Here is a 14248-nt window from a genome sequence, read left to right as displayed (position 1 = left end):
GGAGTTGTATGAAAAACTCCTGATCCAGTATGAGAAGACGCAGGAGGATCTCAAAAGGCTGACGGCGTTAGTGAACCAGGTGCTCAGGAACCAGGCTCCTCCTCTGGCTGTGTCGTTGTTGGAACCACCTGCAGGAGCAGACTTCCCACTGAAAACCGTTGCGGATGTCGATTCCATCTCCAAGTGGTTCATTGGTGCTCGCGATAGAGGTGGGAACAGAGTCAGAGGTCAGACTGTACAGCGTCCTCAGCTGGATGATGCACCTCCCCAGTAGACCAAGTCTCTGTCTCTCTTTCTCTCCCCTCAGCAGCACAATGCTGCCATGTGGTTGGCTCAAAGAAACACCCACACGCACAGTGTTTGTTTTTGGACAATTTGTATCCATCATTTTGTTCTGTTTGCAGTCTGTGGAGCAGCTTTTTCCATTTTAAGTGTGTTTTTTTATATACCACATGTACATATACAGTATGTACATGACACTGCTGACACTGCTTCTCTTTATGTACATTTGATGTGTGTTCTCTGGCTCTTGGCTCATGCAACACCCACACACACAGTGTTTGTCTGTGGAGCTGTTTTTTTCCCTCCTTTTTACATTTTTTTAAGTGATTTTAAGTGTTTTTTTTGTATATACCATATGTACATATACCGTATGTATATTTACTCTGACACTGCTGCTCTTTATGTACATTTGCTATTTGTGCCTTTTGACACTGCTCTTGACACTGCTGCTCTTTATTTACATTGTGTTTGTATTAACAAAGTTTTTGTTTAATAAACTTTGTCAAAATATATTGTCTACTTTCATCCTTGCAAAAATATTTCCTGTGTTTACTGTTTACAAGTATTAATATGGTTGATGTCTAGGACCAAAAGGAACCATCACACATCGAAGGCCCAGTCAGAAACTACTTACATTTGCCTAGGAGCAAGGTTGAGCCCACTTGGATCCCACATTTATCCCCTATGGTTCCGACATAGAATTGCCTAGGTGGGACCACGTGGGGCTTGCCCAAGTGGTTCCCACCTGAGTCCTATATAAATTTGCCAAGGTGGGGCCCACCCAGGGCCCATGTATAACCCATGTAGAGCACATGCGGGCTAGCCCAAGCGGCTCCCACCTGGGTCCCATATAAATTTGCCAAGGTGGGGCCCACCCAGGACCCATGCAGAACCCACCCAGAGCCTACGTGGGCTAGCCCAAGCGGCTCCCACCTGGGTCCCATATAAATTTGCCAAGGTGGGGCCCACCCAGGACCCATGCAGAACCCACCCAGAGCCTACGTGGGCTAGCCCAAGCGGCTCCCACCTGGGTCCCATATAAATTTACCAAGGTGGGGCCCACCCAGGACCCATGCAGAACCCACCCAGAGCCTACGTGGGCTAGCCCAAGCGGCTCCCACCTGGGTCCCATATACATTTACCAAGGTGGGGCCCACCCAGGACCCATGCAGAACCCACCCAGAGCCTACGTGGGCTAGCCCAAGCGGCTCCCACCTGGGTCCCATATAAATTTACCAAGGTGGGGCCCACCCAGAACCCATGCAGAACCCACTCAGAGCCCACGTGGGCTAACCTAGGCCTGCAAGTAACGATTATTTTCATAATCGGTTAGTTGGACGATTATTTAAACGATTAATCGATTAATTGGATAATGGCACTTTTTTGCAGTTACCTTTACAATTTAGCTTGAAATTGTTTTAGACATTTTTTAACCAACAATAAAGACTATAAAAAAAACTTCCTTCAGAAATAATAGCCTATTTTATTGACTGTATATACTTTGACTGTACATAACTGTACTTTTATATTTGATTAAATTGTAACATATCTCTAACTTAAATATTGTTTTTATTGTTATTCATTCACATGTTTTATTTTACATAAAAGAAATTCATTCATTCAAGTCCAGTGGTTTTCAAAGTGGATTCCTGGGGTTCCTTTAGAGGGTCTAAATTAAGTCTGTATACAGTACAAATGGAACCAAATGAACACTAACGGGTCCATTTGGTTCCATTTGAACACCAAAATATAGGCTAATACTGTACAGTAAATTGCCATTGATTTATTGTTCACACTGTCGGCTGTTTGTAAACTTAAGAGCTTCAAGGCTCACAACTTTCACAAGACACACCTCCGCCGATCTGCAAGCTCACACAGCGTCATGGATGCAAGGTGCTGTGGGCTTGTAGATCAATGGTGTTCCTTCCCTGCGTTCAGTGCATTGTACACCGTAGCATTAGGTAGGAATGCACAGCAGCAAAAGAGAGCCGCACATGATACACCGCATTTAAGATTAAACAACGTCAAATGTAACCTGTTTGATGCAAAACATCCAGCCGCGTTCGTCCATTAGTTCAACGCGGGGACGCGTCGTTGTGTTGAACGTGCACGTGAAACTACTGTGCTATGCTACTAGCCTGAGTAGCAGCCTGCTACGCTACGCTACGCTATGTTCCGTGGATTGGCCCCGTCACGCCATCACCTCGCCTCTCATCTGGCCGGGCAGGCCATCGCAGGACATGGAAAACCAGTGGAAACCACTCGAGAAGCGTACTGACAAACCAATCCACGGAACGCAGCACAGCAGGCCGGCACCCAGGCTCATCTCCCCCTTAGCTTAGTAGCCGTAAAGCTACATCTAACGTATCAAAACAGCCACAATTCGTTGCCGATAAAAATCGATAATCCAATTCGTTGGCAACGAATTTGATTACCGATTTTTATCGATTTAATCGATTAGTTGTTGCAGCCTTACCCACGAGGGACCCTTGTGGAAACTGCGGACATTCCCACATAGAACCCACATGGGCTAGCCCAAGTGGTTCCCACCTGGGTCCCATATAAATTTGCCGAGGTGGGGCCCACCCAGAGCCCATGTAGAACCCACGTTGAGCACACGTGGGCTAGCCCAAGTGGTTCCCACCTGGGTCCCATATAAATTTGCCGAGGTGGGGCCAACCCAGGGCCCATGTAGAACCCACGTTGAGCCCACGTGGGCTAACCCACGAGGGACCCTTGTGGAAACCGCGGACATTCCCAGGTGGGGCCCATGTAGGGAAGCCCAACTCATACCCATGCGGGACCCATGTGGGCGTGCTGGCTGGGACTGTACAAGCTCGCAGCGCCAATATTTTGACCCGATTCTATAATATCATCTAAATCCTTCTTCTAAATCAGTGGTTCTCAAACTTTTTCATGTCAAGGACCCTCATAATAAAATTACATGTATTTGGCTGCGGACCCCCATCTCCAAATATGTTGTTCCAGTGCCTGACCCAGAAGCAAATATTTGAGTTACAAATGTTCGCTTTTAAAAAAATATTAGGGCTGGGATGCGATTAAAAATTTTAATCTAATTAATTACAGGCTCTGTGATTAATTAATTGCAATTAATCGCATTTTAATCGCACATCGATATTTGACCTGAGAAGCATTTTTTTCAAGTAAAACACATGTTGTTGTACGAGTGAATCAACGATTGAGTTTTTTAAATCTAAATTTCGCATCCACTGGGCCAAGCAAAGCGCTCTGATCGGCTACTTCTCCCTTTGCGTTTGTTGTCTCTTCTTGGTTGGTGCATCGCTATGATCGGTATGACCGAAACTGAAGGTTCTGTGGTGCAAAAACTAAGTGCGATTAAAACGTGTTAATTTTCTGTAATTAATCGCAATTAATCAGTTAAAGTCCCAGCCTTAAAAAATATATATTAAAGATTTGCTCAAATGTTCACAATAAAAAAAATAGCAGATCTACAAGCTTGTATACGTATCTGCATTTTTTTTAATAGCATAAAATAATGGTTCAAATTAATGCGTTCATTCCTACTGTAGACACGTAGTGACAGGGAGGGCCTTTCACTCACCAACGCTTTCAGGCCAAGTAAGACATGAGGAGTGATCACATGGTGGTCCTTCAGTCTGTTCTCATAGAACGCTATGAGCACTTCCACTGTGGAGGAGAAGAAACCGTGAGAGATGCTGCTGGGATGAGTGCAATGTGGTCAACGGTCAACACCACCTAATCCCTATTTCAAACATTTTCAAACATTTTCTTTTTGAAAATGTTTGACTGTGGTTAAGGTCGGCCACGCAAGAAGAAAGAAATCTCTCCAAGTGACACAACAACAGCAACGCAGAGGTTTGTATTATATGAGCTCGGGGTGTAAAAATGTCTCTCGAAGAAACCGGCTTTCAAATGTAATAAGGTTTTACGATGAATATTGTGGCATTCAATAATTGACTCTCTTTATTTGAAGTAATATAAATTATATAGATCAGGGGTCTTCAACGTTTTCAGGCCAAGGACCCCTTAGTTGAGAGTTAGATGAAGCAGTGACCCCCCACAACCTGTTCATAGATTCCATCCATATATATAGTAGTTTTATTGTTTGACAGCACAATTATCAGTGTATTTTGGATTCATGTCAATTTGTGATATTTATAATTCAGATATTTAACCACTTGAACTGTCAATACTTAATTAACTTGACCTTTCACTCTGTGCTTAGTCTGCTCTTTTTCCCCTCTACACCAAAGCTCTTTGCCAAAAATAGCTGATCTACAAGCTCGTGCTGCGAGGCGTTGTGAGCTTGTAGATCGGCTATGTTTGGCTAAAGTTCTCCGAATATGGACACTGGGGTTCAAATGGTTAATATAAAAAAGGAGAAATAAAAAGTTTCTATCACTCAAAGATTTGGAGGACCCCCTATAGTAACTCTGGGGACCCCCTAGGGGTCCCAGACACCCTGTTGAAGACCCCTGATATAGATCATGTATTACAGTCACAATGTGATACAGATTACACACACCCACAAGACAGGTGACCTGTGGACATATTACCTTCTTTAACAGAGAACTGTCGAACGCTCTCCTGTACAACTTGGGACAGCATCTGCACCCCTCTGGCCCGTGTGTTGACCTGGGAGCTGGTTAGACTCAGTCTGTGCACACAGGACGAGACAGAGACTTCAGAACACTGAGGTTTGTGTTACATATTACAGACTAGTCTGTCCATTTTTTTTACTCCTTTGCAGAGATGTGTTTTGATCTAGTTGAGTGGTTCTCAACCTTTTCAGGCCGTGACCCCTAAAATAATCATATTCTAACTGAGGACCCCCCAAACCTGACGATAGTTGAGGAATTACATTTTTATAACACGGTTCTATTGTGAATATAGCAGATCTACATGCTCACAACGCCTCGCGTTTCGAGGCGTTGTGAGCATGTAGATCTAGCCTGATTTCAGACTCTACGCTGGGGCTTGAGTCTGAAGTTGTCTCCATTCTATTTGATTGAAAAGGGGAAGGGATTTAAAATGTGAAATTCCCAATCACAAGAGATATGGTGGGAGGGGTTGTGTTTGACTTTTGCACACAAAACATTCCCTCCTCCCCCTCCCCTCTATGACATGCACCAAACAGGTCATTGTCTTTGATGTTTCATTGATTAGAGAGAATCACTAACGAGCTATCGACACTTGTAGTTGCAGCTCTTCTGAAGATCAAAGGAGGCAATTAAGAACGCTGATGAGCCACCCCTCCCTCCACTGTTTCTGTTGATTTTCAAAAGTTAGCGGCACCCCTCCTCCGTATTGCTTTGATTTCATTGGTCGGTAGGCCAAGATACCGTATCAAGAGACGCGTCATATGACACATCCAGACCAAGAGATGCAGTTCACTCAGAGAGTGGGCGGGTCTATTGGCTGGAGCCAGGCTAATGTAGATCGGCTATTTTCCCAATTTCTGCCTCTAATATTTGCCAATTTGGCCAATGTTTAATTTGACATTTTAGAGGTATCCTTAAAGTGTCACTTTAGAAATGTGCAGATACCCTCTATACACTTCATGTTGGTGTGTTTACTATTGAGAGAGAAAACAATGTTTCACATTAAAGGACAACTTTGTTTTTTTTAAAACAAGGGTTCATATTTTGGATAGTCATTAGAAAAAAGAAAAGATTAGTTATAATGTTCTCATTTACTTCTTTCTATTGTTTTAGCGATTTTACTATTTTGATTTCAGTGGGTGGGGGCATGCGTACAAGTGGCTAAATATGACTTTTTAGACACAATAAGCCGGCAATGTCTTTATAACTATTTACACCAGCCCCCATAAGTCACATCTGCCCATGAAAGATTGCAGTGCATCTTGGGAATGGGCTTATTGTGTCTAAAAATACATATTTAGCCACTTGTACGCAAGCCCCCAACCTGGGGGCATGCATGCAAATCAAAATCGTTAAAATCACAAAAACGATAGAAATAAGTAAATGAAAACATTTTAACAATCATATTTTCTTTTCTCTAATGTCTATCTAAAATATGAACCCTTGTTGTAAAAAACTAAAGTTGTCCTTTAAGCCAATCATCTGGGGACCCCCCAAATAAGACACACAGGTCGAGAACCACTGATCTAGTTAAGTCATGCTGCAGGCAGCCAAACTTTCCCCATCTGGGACGAGATGAAAAGATGTTTATTTATTTGTGTGGATCATAACTAATACATCCACTTATGGAACAAAGATCTCAGAGACTCCTATGGATTGATTACTTCCACTTATGTGTTTGACACATATATATATATATAATATATATATATATATATATATATATAATATATATATATATATATATATATATATATATATATATATATATATATATAATATATATATATATATATATATATAATATATATAATATATATATATATATATATATATCAACATTTTTCAACATGTAAACGATTCTGAAAAATAATTGCGATTATGTCAAATAATTGCGATTAGATGATTATGTAATAATTGTAACAGCCATATCAGTAGCCATTGTTAACTACAGATTGTACGCAGTTTTAAGCTACTTATTTTTCAAGATGCTGTAACCTGACCAAGACAAATTCATTGTATGTGTAAAGGTACCTGGCAAGAGAAATTATTATGATTTTAACAATTTTGCTGCCATTTTAAACATAGCTGTAGTAAGCAGCTGCCAAATTGTCCTTACCTTTTAACGTGGGCACGCGCACGAATCGGGCACAATCGCGCGACACATCTAGTAGACGTGTAGACTCGGTGACAGCTTTCGAATAAAAAAAACCCCATTGAAATAGACATATCCGTTGCCACGCTGTATCCCTGCTTATCCGCCAGTGTTTACATGAAAAAACATTGAAAAAAGCCAGCTGTGCGCTATGGTAACACGTGGACACGTTCGCGCACATAGCAGACGATATGTGCGCGGATCATATGCCAGTTGGGCACAAGAATCGAAAAGCTATCAAATAAAAATAAAAAAACGGGTGAAAAAAGACATGAAATGAACGTGCTGCTCCTTTCTCTGTTTACAATGTAAACAGATGGGACGGAAGCTACGATGGGGCCTTGGACAGGATACGGAAACCTAGATCCGGTCAGAACCGGAAATACGGCAGGATACAGTTAGGGGGCGGGCCTAAGACTCCGAAACGGCCATATACAGCGATCATACTTTTAATTGTTTCATAATGATTAAAGCTAATTAAATTTCCGGGAACGACGGGCATCGCAGAGAGGTACAGCGGGAAATCTCCGGTTTCGACGGGGATCGCAGAGTATGAGTTAAGGGGCCGCGCACACCAAGCACTATATAACAATAACTAGTCTATAAATATATTTATTCAGAGGTAGAAATCAGTTTAACTCAAGTGGATAGCAGAGGCCACGCCACAGCTATAACGACAACAGTGAATTACAAAGAACCAGAAAACCTACCACTTCCATGCCGTTAAGATTTTTTCCCGCAATATTTCCCATTCCATGTGTGTGTAATGCAAGTGCCCCTCACGTACATTGTTTTGGGTGGGTAGATCATGTTGAGCTGGTCATTCTAAAAGTAGCTCTCAAGTCAAAAAATCAAACCCAAGTTTGAAGTGAGCGGTGGTGCCTGCACGTGTGTGGGGGTGGGGGTGTGTGTGCGTGCGTGCGTGCGTGCGTGCATGTGTGTGTGTGTGTGTGTGTGTGTGTGTTGCTCACAGAGGTGTGTGTGTGTGTGTGTGTGTGAGTGCGTGCGTGCGTGCATGCGTGCGTGCGTGCGTGCGTTGCTCACCCAGCTGGAGTGTGTGTGTGTGGGGGGGGGGGGGGGGGGGGTGCGTGTGCGTGTGCGTGAGAGAGAGAGTGTGAGCCATACTTGCTCACTCAGGCCCCAACTGGTTGCAGTTGATGCTCAGGGTAAGCTAGACTCAACAGCACCTCTCTGGTCACCCAGAGGTACTGAGGCTACATACACCTCAGGCTACAGACAGACAGACAGACAGACAGACAGACAGACACACACGGATACACACACGGCCACGCTATGGAGACGGTGTGACCACCGCTCAAAAAGTGTGGGCACCCCTGTTCTATGTTCTTCATAAACAGACAGAATGCACTTTCCCATCAGGCAACCTGAAACTGAAAGCAAACTCCACTTGCCCCGTTGCCCGAACGTATTTTGCCATGGGCAGTCGGGCAAACCGTTAGATATTGAATTAAGGTTTGTGACACTGATTCCAAATTGGGGATTCAAATTTAGATCTCTAATTTAAATGAAGAGTGTTTGTTCGGTAGGCCTACACATGAGTAGCTAAGTAACTCCTATTCGGTCTGCAATCGTTTTCTCAGTAATAGGAATATTCTGATTGGCATGACGTTGTTGTTGTGTTAATGACACTATAAGTATCAATACATTACCCCAAGGCCTCCACCACCTGTAGGATTGTAAACTGTCCATCTTTGAGTCCTGCAAAGGAAAAACATATTTACTCTCTGCAGTTGAACCTTTTCAAACATGACCACCGCAGTGGTGACAGTTCAGAAAAAGCTAAGGTATGGCAACATCATGACTGGTGTCTTGCACGCGGGCAAAGAAAAAATAGATAAAATAGTAAACGTGCCACAATTAACAATAATGCATTGCACCTGTGCAGCTGACCTGCATAATCTGGGAATATACCAGTAAGACTCCCTAATCGGGAGATAAGCGACCGTCAGGTTGCAGCGTGATTTTAGGGCAAAATGTGTAGGAGCAGTGTCCAAAAATGTGTTTGAAAAAATCAGCCTGATGGTGCCGCTATATGTCTATATGGGACAGATCAATGTTGATGACATGAGTGTAGACATGCTGTGTACTGATTTGCGTGATTTTAGGGCAAAATCTGTAGGAGCAGTGTCCAAAAATGTGTGTGAAAAAATCGGCCAGATGGTGGCGCTATATGGGACAGATCAATGTTGATGACATGAGTGTAGACATGCTGTGTACTGATTTGCGTGATTTTAGGGCAAAATCTGTCGGAGCAGTGTCCAAAAATGTGTTTGAAAAAATCGGCCAGATGGTGGCGCTATATGGGACAGATCCATGTACAAGACATGAGTGTAGACATACTGTGTACCGATTTGTGTGATTTTTATACCATTCTGTCAAGATGGGGAGAATAACAGTGTGGGGAATATAATTATAATATCTTGTTAAAGTGACCATTTTGTTAAATGTTGCCTGTGTAGTTATTTTAATGTAATTTAACAACATAACCAGCACAGATAGACCAAGAGACATTCATAGATTTATATTTAAAAGTAACTTTTATTCTCCCCCCAGGGTATGGCAGCTGCATACCCCTGCCATACCCAATTGACGCCCCTGGACCACCGGGATGACAACAGGATTATTGTGCAAGAACACACAGAGGAGCATATAGCTCATCATGTGTGGTGTCACGACATAGAGTTCATTGAACGGGATCTCTCAGGACGCGTATCTTGAATACTGATTACTTAAATAACAGATTACAGGGTCAGGGGCATCACAGGGGGGGGGGGGGGAGTGGGACTGAGTTACTAGAGCCCAAGGTGGTGGGGCCCTAATTATTTTATACTTTAGCTATTGAAAAATAGCAGATAGAGGGGGCACGGTGGTGCAGTGGTTATAGCACTTCGCCTCACAGCTAGAAGGTCCTGGGTTCAATTCGCTATGGGCGCTAGGGGCGTGTTACTCCCTCCGCATCATCAGCACCCACACCCTAGGTGGGGTTGGCGATAGGGCCTTTCTGTGTGGAGTTTGCATGTTCTCCCCGTGTCTCCTTGGGTAGATGCCCTCACAAAAACATGCAGTAGTCCTGGTTTCTATACTACCTCCCCCTAGCCAGCCAGGTGCTCCCCAATTCCCCTGGCGCGGCAGGGGGAGAGTGGAAACCAGGACTACAGGTTAGGTAACCTCGCCCACCAGGCTTTCTCGCTCGGGAGAAAGCCTGGTCTTCGTTTACTAAACGGGCCGTTTGATCCGGTCGGGAGCGGAAGAGCTCCTACGTTTTTCTGTAGTCCAAAACGGACTACACTTTGGCCGGAAACAACGACCGGAAACAGTTTCAACCCAGTTAGAGCATGCGCAAGTAGTTAGCGCATGCGCAAGTACGGGTTAAAACCTGGTTAAAACTGTTTCCGGTCGTTGTTTCCGGCCAAAGTGTAGTCCGTTTTGGACTACAGAAAAACGTAGGAGCTCTTCCGCTCCCGACCGGATCAAAAGCCCGAAATTGGAAGCCAGCCCAGGCTACAGGTTAGGTAGTTGGCACTGGGTGAGAAAATGGGTTGCAAAAAACCGTGGGATAAAAATATATTTAAAAAAAAGAAAAATAGCAGAGCTCACTGCGAGCTTGTAGATCTGCTATTCTTGAAATGTCGTGAAAATATGTGTGCAAATCTTTGACTGTATGTCTTTTTTTTGTTCATTTGTATCTCAAATTTTGCCTCTAGGGGGTCCCTGGAACTAAATATTTTGAGATGGGGGTCTGTGGCCAAATACATATCATTTTGAGGGTCCTTCACATGAAAAGGTTTGAGCATATATATTTTTTTATTTTATTTTTTTTGTACGTCTTTTTTTATTAGAAATATTCAAAGACTTGCACAAATTGTCACGATTTTTCAACAGTTAAAGCACAAAATAACGCGTGATAATGCGTTCCCAGTCTTAATGGGTTAAAACCCCTTCCCCTATGAAGAACATTCATGGGGGGCCCGCAGTGAATCCTTGTACCCAGGGCCCAGAATTTGGTGAGACACCCCTGTACAGGGTAGATAGTATAGAGAATACACATTCTCCTCAACAACAAGAGATCCCATCAAACTTCCTGTTTATTACATCACAAGTTTACCAGGTATAAACGAGTGGGTGAGATCATTTTTGGCAAGCTTCAAACAGATTGCAGCTACATTAAATAAACAATAAGAATAGTGCATACTACTGTGTTTATTTAATGTTATGAGTTAAAAAAGGACCCCAAGCCCAAAAGCTGTTTTGAGGTGCTGATCCTTGTACCAGTGAACCGTACTGTCATGAAACTGTACCTCTTCCTCTCTTTTTGAAATTGATGTTATCCTAGATAAAGTACTATGCTCTACCCGTCTGTCTTTCAATGTTATATGAGATACATGAAGTGTGGTTCCTGTGTCAGTGTGAATAAGCCGTAAGGCTTTCTAGGATCTCCTTTTAGTTGACCTTGTACCAGCGATTTGTGCTGTCATGAAACTGTACTTTCTATTGCAAACTGCTAATAAATTATTCAATCAATCAATCAACCAATCCCATGCAAACTTCTAATAAAGTCTAATCAAATACTACTAAGAGTGTCAATCCTATGCAAACTTCTAATAAAGTCTAATCAGATACTACTAAGAGTGAAAAAATAAAAGTAATAATATCAGTGGCGTCAGTTCAGCAAAAGCTAAGGTATGGCAACATGACTGGTCTTGCGCGCGTGCAAGACACCAGTCATGTTGCCATACCTTAGCAACAGGCACAATGAAAAGTACATTTTATATTTTCCCCCATGTAGCCAAGGTATGGCAACTGCCATAGCTTGTCATACCCAATTGACGCCTCTGGATAACATCAAATAATAATTAGGCTATATACATAAAGTGCGTGGATGTGTTTTATCTTGCAACTTATCAAGTAACAACATATCAAATGCAGGTAAATGTATGGGAATGTATCTTGAGTGGCTGGCAGGTCTCTGATACAGTATACAGTACAGTACAGTACAGTAGATGAGTGAATAAAGACAGACATTATTATCATCTGTTCACATGACAGCGTCACGTTGTTTATAATGCAGGAGATGGTGTTGACATGATGATCAAATGAACTTAGCAGCACGTTAGGCATGAAGGCAGTGAGTCCACAGGATGTTGCGCTAACTTGGCTAACTAGTTAGCCAGTGTTACAGTGACATTGGCAACCCATCTAATACTGTGACTTAACTGTACGATCGCCCTCAAAATACTTTTCTTCTCCGTTATGAGAGATATCAACAATAAGAGATGGGCATCATGGGCCTTCTAGGTATTTAACATAATGTCCTATGTTAGCTACCGGTTACAAAATACAAATAAAATACAGGTTTCAGTTTTATTTGCAATGTATTGCATCAGATTCTCGATGGATAACTCACAAGGGTTAGGTTATTAAACAGAGAAGAACTAACTTTATGTATCGCTTTCTTTGTTGTGTAGGCCTATATATGTTGTTGTTTTCAACCTGAGTTAAGTAAATATTGATGGTAAACCTTTTAACTTGCAAATAAGTCAAAAATCGCACTTTGATCATCAATAAACAATAAGCTCTATAACTATTGTTCCAACAAGGCACCATCACAATGCGTGACAATAGTGACAAGTGACTGAGCAGACTGCAAGTGTGTAACCACAAACCAAACAAAACACGCACACACACACACACACACTTCTGTGGAGACACATAACCAGATAGGACACCAACGCCGGCGTAACGCCCGGTGGATGTTTCATGCTGTGTGCACAGCAGCAGCACCATAGAGCAGCACCGCATCATTCAGCAGCAGCACATCATTAAAACGTGTCTCTGTCCTGGTCAATGACCTCCACACACACACACACACAGTGAGGTGACCCACTCCCACGGAGGGGACCCATCATGGTTGTACCTGTCGCGGTGTCGCGGGCCTTGCTGTCCTGCAGTCCGGAGACAAAGTCCTCCACCAGAGACACCAACAACACCGTGCTGTCCACAGCAGCCATCATCATGCACTCGACGTCACAGCGCATGCGTCCGTCCAGCGTCCACCAAAAAAAGTTTTTTTAGGTGGCAGGGGTTTTCAATGTGTGGTTCGGGGCCGGGGCACCCCCCGGTGGTCGTTGAGGGGACTGCACAGTGCACACATACACAGCAATGTTGTTTTTGACAGCACATTTTGATTTAGTTTTAGTCATAATCTTTTGAATAAAATGTCATTTAGTTTTAGTCATAATTTAGTCACCTGAAAAGTTTTAGTCAAATTTTAGTCGATTTAGTAAAATTTTGGCAGGTCTTGATGGCATCGTAACGACGCGTCGCAGCGACGCGTTGTGAGCTTGTAGATCAGCTATTTTCAGCACACAACACCCAAGAACAACCAAACATAAAATGACTCTCTTCTCTACTAGTCCCTCCCTAACATGTTAGTCTAGTTTTTATTTTGTTGACGAAATAGTCAATATATTTAGTCTTAGTTTCGTCATAGTTTTAGTCGACGAAATCAACACTGATACACAGGCCTGGGGGACCCAAGCCAGTTCACTTGAAATGATTACAAAACAGAAAATCTGTGGCTCTGGTGATGTTTCTAAATATCTGCCAGTATACATCTATTAGGCCTATGCCATACATACTAGACGGTAACAGGTAATCTCGCCGAAATGAAGGTCGCCGGAAAACGTGGAAGAGTCGCCGAGGAAGGCTCACCAATTTCGGTGGAATTCTCGCCTGCCTGATTTGGAATTGTCGCCGACAGCTTTTACATGTCGCCGACAGTGTCGCCGACGTTTTTGGAATAGTCGCCTATTTTTATACCATTAGCCTATAGACAACAAGGTATACAGGGAGTGAGTGAGTGAGTGAGTGAGTGAGTGAGGGGTATTCAAGTGAGTGTAGCCTACTTAGTCGCCTATATTTATACCATTATAGACAACAAGGTATAAAGGAAGGGAGTGAGTGAGTGAGTGAGTGAGTGAGTGAGTGAGTGAGGGGTATTCAAGTGAGTGTAGCCTACTTAGCATTTAAAACTCTGATGCCCAGTATTCAAGTGAGTGTTCATATGTCACCCATTCACACGTTACATAAGCTTATAACTGTAGCTGTACCTGTCTTCTGTTAAACATCCTGGCCCCTCAACTGTTGCTTTAAACACATGAGCTAAATTGCGGTTATGTTGGGATAG

The 14248-nt window shown here is 43.0% G+C and overlaps 1 protein-coding gene across 1 annotated transcript in view; it reads right to left on the bottom strand.

The window, feature by feature from the left end:
• The window catches only part of LOC308303563 (MMS19 nucleotide excision repair protein homolog), a gene marked incomplete at its 5' end in the record, with an annotated part of 89914 nt that extends 76841 nt beyond the window's left edge, over window positions 1-13073 (bottom strand). The window contains 4 exons of the mRNA XM_080747963.1: window positions 3866-3951; window positions 4842-4942; window positions 8712-8760; window positions 12977-13073. Coding sequence (XP_080604089.1) covers window positions 3866-3951; window positions 4842-4942; window positions 8712-8760; window positions 12977-13073 — 333 coding nt within the window. The remainder of the gene's footprint in view (window positions 1-3865; window positions 3952-4841; window positions 4943-8711; window positions 8761-12976) is intronic.
• Between the last annotated feature and the right edge of the window lie 1175 nt (window positions 13074-14248).

The sequence above is a fragment of the Nannobrachium achirus genome (assembly GCF_963921795.1).
Source record: "Nannobrachium achirus genome assembly, chromosome: 18".
In the NCBI taxonomy this organism is placed as follows: Eukaryota; Metazoa; Chordata; class Actinopteri; order Myctophiformes; family Myctophidae; genus Nannobrachium; species Nannobrachium achirus.
Note: the sequence above shows the minus strand (reverse complement) of the source record. Positions and strands in the feature narration are given on the sequence as shown.